General features: G+C 41.1%; 1 protein-coding gene across 4 annotated transcripts in view; it reads left to right on the top strand.

Annotated features, from left to right (window-relative positions):
• Positions 1-690: 690 nt before the first annotated feature.
• Postn (periostin) overlaps positions 691-12,376 on the top strand; it is a 30,779-nt gene continuing 19,093 nt past the window's right edge. For 3 of the 4 annotated variants that reach the window (XM_005077469.4, XM_005077467.4, XM_005077468.4), the window contains exons 1-8: positions 692-849; positions 2,230-2,328; positions 4,591-4,655; positions 6,408-6,565; positions 9,033-9,197; positions 10,043-10,189; positions 10,683-10,824; positions 12,016-12,228. In XM_005077469.4, the coding sequence (XP_005077526.1) occupies positions 734-849; positions 2,230-2,328; positions 4,591-4,655; positions 6,408-6,565; positions 9,033-9,197; positions 10,043-10,189; positions 10,683-10,824; positions 12,016-12,228 (1,105 nt within the window). In that variant the 5' untranslated portion in view covers positions 692-733. Of the gene's footprint in view, positions 850-2,229; positions 2,329-4,590; positions 4,656-6,407; positions 6,566-9,032; positions 9,198-10,042; positions 10,190-10,682; positions 10,825-12,015; positions 12,229-12,376 lie in introns of all 4 variants that reach the window. The other variant, XM_005077466.4, reaches the window with a different exon arrangement.

The following is a 12,376-nucleotide window of genomic DNA, read 5'->3' as shown; positions in this document are numbered from 1 at the left end:
AGGATATGCAGCCTTCGTGTAATGAAAAAGCAATACAAAGCAAAATTTTATTACGTCCATACAAAAATATATGTGTGTGTGTGTACGTGCGTGCGTGTGTGTGTGTGTGTGTGTGTGTGTGTGTGTGTGTGTTTCAAAAGTTAGGGAAACTCTCCCAAAGTAGGTCTTTGTTAATTAACCCTCTATGCTTACTAAGAATTGAAATGGCATAGCCCAAGTTTCATAGCAGTGCAAGGAACACGTGCCTCTTCCATATTAGCTGTGGAAATCATACTTTATACGTGTTGTAAATCTATCTAGGATTTGTGATAAATCCCTTTTGTGATTCCTTTTCTGGTGAAAAACAACCCTGTTGTTCTGTTGTGGAATGATTAAGTGTGATAAGATCAAGCCAGTAAAGTGACTGAGCTCAGACACGGAGTGGCAGAGGCAGAGTTGCCGCCCACCCCCACCAACTCAGACACAGCTGTTTTCATAAACAAAACCTATACAAGCGAACGCCAGGCCTTCTATGATTGGAAGCAAATGGGAGAAGTTCAGTCTGCTCAGGACCCAGTAGGCTTTCACTGGCAGCCAGGGCTCTTGGTGCTTCTGGACAGCATCTGGGAGTCTCAGGTTGCTCCAGCACCCCCTCCCACAGCCCCCGCGCTCCCTCCCACCGCCCTGAGCTATATAAATTCAGCTCTCCAGAGCCCAGGCCAGTTCTCTTCCTGGACAGAGCTCAGGGCTGAAGATGGTTCCTCTCCTGCCCTTATTGGCTCTGCTGCTGTGCGCCCTTAACCCTGCAAATGCCAACAATTACTATGACAAGGTCCTGGCTCACAGCCGCATCCGGGGTCGGGATCAGGGGTGAGTCCCTGGCTTATTTTATTTTAATTGTTTCCTCTTAGCTTGTTCTAGAAATATGTATGAAGTTCCAGATGAATGCACCTCAGGGTAGTTGTTGGTTTTTGTTGTTGTTGTTGTTTTACTTATTGCAAGGTGGACAGGAAAATAAAAAACTGAGTATTCTGTAAATGTATATATATGTATATATATGTGTGTGTGTGTGTGTGTGTGTGTGTGTGTGTGTATGGTTACTATGACACATCTTAAACGCATAAGAATTGCTATCAATATAACAATGATTACTTTATGTGGATTATTAGTTTTAATGTAATTAACAAAATACAATGAGCTAATCTTTTGTAATTCAGTTTACTTGACTTTTTATTTCCTTCCAAAACTGCAGAATATGGATTTCAATCAGAGTCTGCTGTTAGATGGTATCATGCTAAAGGCTTTGAAATGCCTCACAGGATTTCAGCAAAAATTTTATTTGATTTATATATGAAAATTAAACTCTGGTTTGAATAATAGGTTCTCTGAATTCTTTGAAGTATTTTTATCTTTTAGAATAAATGTAGGATTTTAAGAAGTTATTAGAAACAACTTAGTAACTTAAGCAAACATCTGTATTTTTTACATATGGCTCTTGGCATCTTTCCCAAGCCTTGGAGAGTTTTCTTAATTCTCAGAGCACTCTTCCCCACAGCGGAGGAGAATTTCCACCCCCCTTTAAGAGAAAGCAAACTTAAATTGCAATAGAGAACACGTTTATTTGTCCCAGTCAAAGAAACAAGTTTCCTTTGTGTAAAGGCATTGTTCAAAAGTTACTTTTAACACTTATGTGCTTCTGTAAGTACCTAGACAACCACAGAGCAGAGAGGGTAATAACTCAGGTGTCTTGGCTGTCAGTCTCCCACTATTCAGGTGAATCCTGAACCTCCCATCCTCCAATGAGTACATGCTTAGTTTTAAAACAAGGCAGGGTGGGAGGGGGGGGGTCGCTATTAACATTAGTGTGTACATAAAATTCAACTCCACTAAATTGAATTGTTTGAATATTCCTATCAGGGGAACTTCTTGAAATACTGGTATTAGTCTCAAATATACAATTTGTCTTTCTTCCTTCCTCTCCTCCCTTCCCCTTCCTCCTCTCTTCCCTCCTTCCTCCCTCCTCTTCCCCTCCCTTCCTCTTCTCCTCTCTCATTCCCTATCTCCGTCAAACTTCTGCTTTTCTAGGGACCCAGTAGGATTGGCTCAACAGTCAGATTTATGCAAAACTAAAATCACATCTTGGAATATCAAGTCTGCACCCTAACCTCTGTTTTCAGCCACCTGACCTGAGACTGTGGAGAGATGATAGCCACATGAATTAACTCTTTTTGCCTCCCCTTTACTCTCCAGCCCAAATGTCTGTGCCCTCCAGCAGATTCTGGGCACCAAAAAGAAATACTTCAGCTCATGTAAGAACTGGTACCAAGGTGCTATCTGCGGGAAGAAAACGTGAGTCTCACCCTTCTCTTCATTGACAGTTTCATGATCCGATAGGGATGTCACTAGCCTCTTCTTGGGTACATGGCCCAGTCTGAAAACACTGTCCAGTCTCGTGAGTGTGTAAAGAAAGCCTCATCCACACAGACGGAGAAACCTGCTCTTGTCTCCACAGTTACAAGAGTCGATTTCTCTGAGCCCATAAGAGGGAGGGGCCAAAGCAAGCCCATGGCAGTATGATATAGCCTGAATTAGTATGAGCAAACATGATTTCTACTCTGTTGTTTGGTCTTCCTTTGCCATAAGAGAATGTGCTCGCACTCATGCGCACCTGCGCACACACACACACACACACACACACACACACACATACACATACACAGGTTCAAGGACAACAAATTAATTTGAAATATTATGATTTAAAACTCCAAATCAGTGTTTCTCCAGTTATTTAAAAGATTAAATGTCACCCCAAGTTTTCACTGAAGCATAAAGTTAGAAAGAAATTGCATTTTCCACTTCTTCCTAATCCTGGATACCTTTTACAAATTGCCTGATCCCCAGGGGACCATGAAGGTGACAGCAGAAGCCCATCACTCTATCAAATATCCCAATGGCTAAAGGGACGATTTCTTTTAGCTTAGTGATACAACTATGGCTTAGTTGAACCTCTAACTGATCAACTTAAAGCTGTAAATCATTATTGCTTATTGATTTATTTTACTTGGACCTATAAAGGTTAGGAATCACTTATGCCAATTCATCATTTTAGAGGCGGGGTTGCCTCAAAAGTGAGATAAAAAGGGGTTTCCATGTCCTTCCCAGTGATGACAACAATGGGAAGGGCTCTCACTGCAGTCAGCCTGAACAGCATCTCGAAGGCGTAGCCTTGAGGACTGCAGGACCTAGAGATCTGCTAGCATACCATGGTGAACTGCAGGCACCCTCCAAAGAGTGGAAGCATTGGTCAAACTTATTTCTGCCAGGCATGGTGGCTCATGCCTGTAATCTCCAGAAGGCTGAGGCAGCAAAATCACCCCAAATTCTAGCTTGAGCTCCAATGTGACACACTCTTAAAATGAATATTAATGATTAAGTAACTAGTTATCTAGTTAGCTAGCTAGCTAGTTAGTTAGTTAGTCAATGGCTTATTTCTACCCTTGTGCTACTGGTGCAAACACTCAACATAAAAGTATATAACCTGGGGAAGTCGGTGGTTTTCCCAAGCTAAGTGTCAAGGGAAATATTTTTAATGTTCTTCCTGGAAATTACAGGAGTCTTATGTCCACTTGTAATTATATTAGAGATGCCAAAGTTGTCACACAACAAAAGACTCTTGTTTCCTGTTAAACAAAAGTCCTGCTTGTAGCCAGACTTTCTACCAAAGCTATAACAATGTCCCTTAGCAAATTTCCCTCCAAGAGCTTCCGTTTCAAATTGCATTTACATCTCTTCACTGAAATAAATGCAAGTGCTAATCTCGAATAACCAAGGAAACCAATGCTGTGCAGAGGGAGGATGTGTGACATCCCCCCCCCCGCTCCTGCTCAAGTTGCCAGCATCTTCTGGTAATGTCAGTTTTCAACTTGGCTTCTGGTTAAACAGCTACCTTGGGAATTTTCTGGAAGAAAACAAGAAGAGCACACGTATCCCTGGGCCTTGGGTTAAGTTCCTGTCTAGAATGATGTAGAATCCCTTTCATGAAGCATTCTGCAGGCTCCCTGTGCGATGCCAGCGGTATTTCAGCCAGCTTTTGATCGCAGTTTTGCTGCCACTCAGACAGTGAGGGTAACTCCCCCAGGTTCCAAGCTGCCCAGAGCAGGCACTGTGCCTTCTTCTAGCGCTAGTCCACCTCTTGGCCATATAGGAAAATGGACTTTTTTGTTATGTATACCGAACAAACCTATTCCCAAAACACTCTTTGGGGATTCCCAACTATTTCTATTTTGGTATTATCACTGCTCTTCCACGTTAAACAGTTGAAAGACTGAATTCTAAAGTGCCAAGTGGCTTGTTTAAGGGCATCTGTCTACCCCACGGTGAACCTACACATAAACCCTATTCTTCATTCACGATCAAGATACAGGACCCTTCTCCCAGTGCCAGGAGGGTGCAGAGAATAACCAAACTTACATAAATCTGAAGGGCAGAAATGAAAGCTAACTGCTACAGTCTTAGCAAATCACGGGAGTAAGTGACACGTTAGGTTTATGTAAGGGTGCATCTTTGGAAGTTCTCCGTTCTAAAACTGAGATGTTTTACCCCTCTCTGCAGCACTGTGTTATATGAATGCTGTCCTGGCTATATGAGAATGGAAGGGATGAAAGGCTGTCCAGCAGGTAAAATTTACATTTAGGGATTAAGTGGGGGAGCATTTCCTTTGTGAGCAATGAGTTGGACCGCTCGTGGGGAAGCCAACATTGTGTGCACGTGCATGGCTGTACAGGTGTGTGCATGCACAGATTTAGCATAATCATTAGTCCAAGCAAATGCTTGGTGTTTTTGTGTTAATCCCATGCTTACCCTAATGCTGAAATGGTAGACCTCCTGTCTCATGCACTGGAAACTGGTAGCACTAGACACTAACGAGAAGCCTAATTGGAAGTAGCTCAGCTCCTCCTGGATGAAAGTCCCTGACTTTGAACTTGTTTAGAAGCACGGAGCCTACTTTAAGAAGACACCATCTACCGCTGACCAGCTCTGAGCTTGCAATGGCCCTTGCTTTGAAATGTGCTCACTTTGAAATGTGATTGCCCATAGTTCTGCCAAAAAGAATAAGTCACTTTTCATTTCCTCTGGATATGAAATGCCAATCATCACCCTTCCCCAGGCTCCTATTCCCCAAAACAGTGGTCTCCTCCTGGGGCACAGGTCCTCCAGGCCTCGAATCAGGTGTAGACTCCAAAGAATTGACTGTCAAGGACACCGACACTTAGACAGTCCTTGCATAACAGTGTGTTCAGAGTGAGGTGCTAGGCTGGTGTCTCCAGAGCACTCCTGTCTGAGCGGCTGAGAGACCATCGAGAAGCTCACTTGCTGAGACCAGAGGTTTGGTTAATGCTGTTGGTGACAGCGCCGTGTGACTAACTCATGTCACCTCTGTAGTCAATTATGCTACAGCTTTCCTCACAGGGAAACTGCTGAACCAGGTTTGGTGTAGGATGTGTATTGCTCAATCTAGGCATGGGCTTCCCACGAAACCCTGCTAAATTTAACCCTTTCCACTTTTACCCAGTTTTGTTATATTGAGAGTTCTTTTGCAGAATTTGTGATTCAATTTAATAATTGTCTTGGGGCATTCACTAACGCGGTCATTTATTTTATGACTATGTCCAAATGACACCAATTTTCAAATCAACAGGGTCAGAAAAGCAGGTGGTCTGCAGACAGCTAGATGTACATTTTCTGGTTGACATTCAGGCCAAGAAAAGCTTCTGAAAGTATTAGATGTGTTTTCCTTAAATTAAAACGGAGAGGACTGTGTCCATGTATTGCTTTAGGGCCAAGAACATTAAAATTATAGATGTAAAGATAATACTCTGCTTAGAGATTCAGCCCAGCATTGCAGCGTGTGTTATCCTTGCTAGTCTCATTGAGAGTTTGGCTTGTCTTTACCTCAAATAATCAAGCGTGTTTTCTGAAAATTCTGATTGAACTGCTATTGATGTGACAGGATTTATTATATGTTACTTCAGTTTGATCTTTTAAAACTCACTTCTTTAGCCGGGTGGTGGTGGTGCATGCCTTTAATTTTGGCACTCGAGAGGCAGAGGAAGGCAGATTTCTGTGAGTTTGAGGCCACTCTGGTCTACAAAGCTACACAGAGAAACCTTGTCTCAAAAAAAAAGCAAGCAAACAAACAAACAAATCTTCACTTTCTTAACACCAAGAATATAAGAAATAATAATTCAAGTGGTACTTTATTATATAATACTCAAAATGCAACGTTTGTAAAGTAGAGGATTCATGGGATATTATTGCTTAAATTGATAAATTGAATATATTGGGGAATAGTGCAAAGCTTGAATGATTGTGAATGGATACTCTGGAAATCAAGTACTAAGCATTTGCTCATTTCTTGACCATTTCAGTGATGCCTATTGACCACGTTTATGGCACTCTTGGCATTGTGGGAGCCACTACCACTCAGCACTACTCCGATGTCTCAAAGCTGAGAGAGGAGATTGAAGGAAAGGGGTCATACACCTACTTCGCACCGAGTAACGAGGCTTGGGAAAACCTGGATTCTGTAATTAATCCTTTTCATTATCTGAAACATTTATTGTGGGATACTGCCATTTTCATTTTAATTGATCAACTTACTTATATATAACCCAAGAACATATTATATGTTCCTATCACACACATGTGAGAATATATAAAAACGAGTTATTGGGACAGTGGTGTATGCTCACTCAGCTGTAGTGGAACTCCCTAGGAGAGAGTCTTTTTAAAGGGAAGGAGAATGAGCTGAAAGAGGTACTTATCATCATTACATTTTATTTCTCTCCTCTTACCTTCTTTGTTGTGAGAAAATACTTGTGCTTTCAGAAAACGTATCTATTAGAAACATAAGCTAAAATGCCTAGCTATATTTTTAAACTGTATTATAAGCTATATCATATCACTTAGCTGTATTTTTATGATTTATAAACAACATAGCAATAGTTGGATGAAAAGCTACACAAATAGTTTATACATGCATAACTACATGCCATATAGATGGCTATTCCAAACTGTCAAAATAGTAAGTACGTATGGATATTTAAACCAAGTGTTATAAGCAGTATTTGATTTTGTGAACAGACTAAGCCATGACAGTAAATTCATAAAATTTCCCCCTATTTCCAAATTTATACAACTAGTATAGAAATACGCTCCTGCTTCATGCTCCTGTGGCGATGAACTGAAATTTCTACAATGACTCAATGCCACTTCTCGGACAGCGCTTCCTTTGTCTCTACCATGCTGAGTCAAGGTCCCTTGTCTTTCCTTACACGTCAGTCTCCCCCCCCGTTCCTTCTGGTCACATCTGCGCATGCTCGCCTTAGTAGAAAAGACATTTTTCCTGGAACTGCCCTGCCCTTTCCCTGCACCTTAGCGACTCTCACTCTAGTGGGCACAGCCATGAAGTCTGTGGGGTTTGTAGCGATTTCCCTTGGGGCCCCAGCGATTCTAATCTCCACATTAATATTTCTTCTCCAAAAACCATGTGACTACATAAATAACGGTTACAGAAAATGTGAGCCATTTATTTCTTAGCTTCATAAACACTTGCTTTTCTCTAGCCCTTTCTGCCATAATAGGCAGAATCAATGTCAACATTCAGACTTAAAAACGGCAAGTGACCCTGGTTCCCCATCTCAATCCCTTAAATATTAGCTAATCACCATACTATCATGTTCATTTGTGGTGATCCTCCTTGCGCTTTTGTTTCTGAATAATCTTACCCCTCGATTAGCTTTCCAGAAGCCAAGCCCAATCACTGAGTCCCAGACCCTCACACTCTTCAGTTTAATTGCTGTCTTAATGTATTCCTTACTCAGTATTCACAGCATTGCGCCTTTCCGAACATACTTTGAACATTGCCTGAGGAATATAAAAATATGTCATGATGGAATGGTTATCAGTTACTTGACCAACAGTTACTCTGTCAGCATATAGGACAATGCTGTCCCCACCCTATCACCCAAACTATGCCCACCCATCTTAGTCTTACCTCCTTCTGCATATGCACCTCCAAACCACCCTATTGAAAATAGCTTCATCCATCATTGGAGCCCTTAAAGCACGCTGTCCCTCTATCCTCTAAGTTCTGTTCTTACTGTGACTTAACAAGTACCATGAAGCTCACCTTTTCCTCGTTGCATTCACTATAGCACTAGTTCAGAGAGGTGTAAGGCACAGCCTTGGGAAGAGACAGGATGATGAATTCTTACACTAGTTTAGGAAAAAGCACAAAATCCTTGCTAAATCTCATTTGATAGTCAAGGGTGGTGGTACATGCCTGGAATTAATTCTAGCATTCATGAAGCCCAGTCAGGAGCATGGTCATGAGTTTGAGGCCAGGCTAGGCTACATGATGAGACACTGTCTCCAAAAGACAAGCATAAAAAAACACAAAATCCCTCAAGTGTTATATGCAAATATAATAGAATGTTGAGTGATGGCACCACAACCTACGTGTTGTACTGTGTCTGGTGATGTCATGTCCCTGGTTATGAACCTATATGAAGATTGTATCTTCATCAATTTATTTTGAAAGTTTTGTTCCTAAAAACATACAAACATTCTATCCAATTTAGGACTGACTACTTGAATTTCCAAAATTCCTCAATCAGTTAGAATTATACAATTCTATTATCCATGTCAATTTTCTATGATAAATTGGTAATTTAATAAGAAGGCCAGAAAAGAGTAGAAATCATGTTGGAGATATGACTCAATGGTTAAGAATGCTGCAGAAAACCCAAATTTGGTTCCCAGCACCAACATCAGGCCAGTCACAACCACCTGTAACTCAAACTCTAAACACCTTCAGGCATTCTCCTACACATGGTACACATACACAGAGGCAGGCAGGGAAGCATGTACAAACACACACGCACACACACACACACACGCACACACACACACACACACACACACTTTTTTAATGGGTAGTGGAGAGAACTTCAGTAATAAACCAAGACAAACTGTTATTGAATTCTTCCTAGGACATTCGCAGAGGACTGGAGAACAACGTCAATGTTGAGCTACTGAATGCCTTACATAGCCATATGGTTAATAAGAGACTGTTAACCAAGGACCTGAAGCACGGCATGGTGATTCCCTCAATGTACAACAATCTGGGACTTTTTATTAACCATTATCCCAATGGGGTAAGTTTATAAAATTTACATTTCCAAGTCATGTTTTCCTTTTTTTATCTGTTCCCTTGTTAGGATGTTCACAGAAATGATAAAGTTTGTTGGTATAATATAAATTCTTATATTATGATTAAAAACAAAATTTGGCCTTGTAAAATTTCAATCCAATTGCTTCCTTGTAATGACTGAATAATGATTTGCATCTAGCAGTCACTGTATGTTAAATGGTTTCTTATAAATAGTGAAATACACTCTAGAGGGTGTGGTGACTGCCCTGGACTCTCTGGATACTGATTAAGATTCTTGAGTTTTCACATTAGTTACACTATGGCAAACTGTCAATAGAGTTTCAGAGTTTTTTATTCAATGTTCAAATTTCTAGAGGAGAAAGAAATTCCAGTGATGAGGCAATACTATTTATTGTTCAGTAGACCTCATTATAGTTTTGCAATGAAAATTTTATTCCTCTCTCAGAATTCATTTCAGAGCTAATTGGGACTCTGCACAATTCTTTGACCATCATTAAAAACAATTTATAGCCATATTAAAGAATAAAATTAAAATCAGTAACTCAAATCACAGAAATTATTTGCCTTGGATCTCCAGAAACGCTCTTGATTTGATTGACTGAGTTTCTGGACAGTTCTTTCTTTCTCTTTGACAATACTCAAGTCTTAACCCACAGCATTAGCACTCAGGTGTGTAGACTCTTTACACTGTATCTACTAGATCCCTGGCATCAGCACTCAGCATGCAGGTTCTTTACATCATACATTCTAGTACAATAGGAATGTGGAAATCACCTTGCTGTCCTAGCAGTTAAGGCCAGCTCTGATTTTTTTTTCAAACAATTGCAGGTTGTCACTGTGAACTGTGCTCGAGTCATCCACGGGAACCAGATTGCCACAAACGGTGTTGTCCACGTCATTGATCGTGTCCTGACACAAATTGGTACCTCCATCCAAGACTTCCTCGAAGCAGAAGATGACCTTTCATCGTTCAGAGTAAGAACCAGGGCAGATTCCCTTGAGTCACTGAAAACCTTCCTTCCCTGGCAAGATCTGCAGACTGTAAAGAGTGCTATTCAACCAATCTAGCAAACTGCAACTTCACACAGGAGATACCATCCTGTACCTAGTAATAATAAATGTTTGGACATGAAGATAAAGGAAGGCTGGGTGTGTGACTACCATATTTTGGGGGGACTTTAGAACCTGTCCATTCAAAGACTGTACTTGTTGCTGAATTTTGCTGCAATCAGATAAACACTGTCACATTTCCCAACAGTTTGAGAAAAACTGGGAAACACTTAATTGGTTGGGCCAAAAAAAAAAAACTAGTTTAACAATCTAGTTAGAGCAATGTCTCTGGTTTAACAATCTAGAGCAAATGTCTCTGGTGAGGCTGTCAACTCCCTCCTGATCCCCTAGGCCAAGTGTGTGACAAATTTCCTTATGATTTATGACGTAGATCCTCTGAAAACCATTTGTGTTTCAGGCGGCTGCCATCACCTCTGACCTATTGGAGTCCCTTGGAAGAGACGGTCACTTTACACTCTTTGCTCCCACCAATGAAGCATTTGAGAAACTCCCACGGGGAGTCCTAGAAAGGATCATGGGAGACAAAGTGGCTTCTGAAGGTAGGAAAATGTCTTCGTCTCCCAGAGACCTAGGACAAAGACAATAAAAAAAATAAAAAAGGACCAGTTATTGCCAGTAATAGCAGCTGTCATAGGAAAGACCAAAAATGTCTCACGTGAGGTGCTCTAGAAAACATCATTTAAAAGACTGAAAGAATATGCAAGCATCATTCTTAATAAAAACAGCTGCAAGGTCGCAGCCTTTGGTGTTGTTTCCAAGCAGGTAAGTTATGCATGTTGTGAAAGGTCAATAAGGGGCTGGAGAGACAGTTAAGAGCACGGGCTGCTCTTGAGGAGGACCTGTGAGCGATTCCCAGCACCCACGTGGTTCCAGAAGTAATCATTTCCTGTTCTGGCCTCCGTAGGCACCGGGCATGCACGTGGTGCGTGAACGTACATGCAGGCAAACACTCACACTAATAAAACAAAGAAAATAAATAAGCTAAAAAGGAAGATTAATGAAGCATAGGAGAGTACTGTTATATTTGATTATAATGTGAAGTGCATGTTATACAATACTTTCAACTCTAAATGTCTGCTACAAGTCGTAGCTGAGCAGAGAAAGTTACATGGCTCTCCTTGGCCACCGTACGTTGATTCACAAATGCATTTGGGTCCTTTCCAGTCTCCCTTCAATGCTTTATTTCCAAATATGTTTTCCAAATAAAGCTGATGAACTTTGAGAACGTAAGTCTTGATGTAACAGACCCAAAGGGTAGATCACTACAGATGCTCTTCTGGATTTTCTGGGTGTGTCTTGAGGGAGTGACTTGCCTTGCCCTCAGGATCTAGAAATAATTTGCAGATCATGAATGATCTTTTGGAAGGGGTGATTGCAGCATTCTGTTTTAGAACAGTCCTGGTTAACAGATAACTTCATAAATTATCTAAAAGACTCTTCTTTTACTTTTTTCTTTCTTTTGTTTCCTGTATTCCTATTTCCAGAATAGTTTTGGAAGCTCATATTCTCTTTCTCTCCTTTCTAATAAGTTAATCAGTTTCTACTAAAGCAAAGATTTAATACACCCATTTTCTTGGAACCTGTATAGTTAAGATTTTAATTCTTGAGTCTTATGTCTGTGCTGTGATTTCCCTGGTGAATTTAACTCCATGATGAAATGCATAATTTAAGGGTTAAATGTCATTTCCCTTGGCCAGAAGTTGACGCCCTTCCTACCCCTCTTTCCCCAGCTCTCTTGAAGTACCACATCCTAAATACTCTACAGTGCTCTGAGGCTATTACAGGAGGAGCCGTGTTTGAGACCATGGAAGGAAACACAATTGAGATAGGCTGTGAAGGGGACAGCATCTCCATTAATGGAATTAAGATGGTGAACAAGAAAGACATCGTGACTAAGAATGGTGTCATCCACCTGATTGACGAAGTCCTCATTCCTGATTCTGGTGCGTGAGCTGGGCCCGACCACCACTTTGCTTGCTGGCTTAAGGTATTTGGAGAATAAGCCCATGAAGAGCTGATGGGCAGTCTAAAGACGCAGAAACAGCAGTCTGTCTGTGTGCTCACAGAGTGCCGACTCCAAGGCCTGTGCAG

This window comes from Mesocricetus auratus, unplaced genomic scaffold, assembly GCF_017639785.1.
Source record: "Mesocricetus auratus isolate SY011 unplaced genomic scaffold, BCM_Maur_2.0 Super-Scaffold_100011, whole genome shotgun sequence".
Classification (NCBI taxonomy): domain Eukaryota; kingdom Metazoa; phylum Chordata; class Mammalia; order Rodentia; family Cricetidae; genus Mesocricetus; species Mesocricetus auratus.
This window is presented reverse-complemented; position numbering and strand designations above follow the sequence as displayed.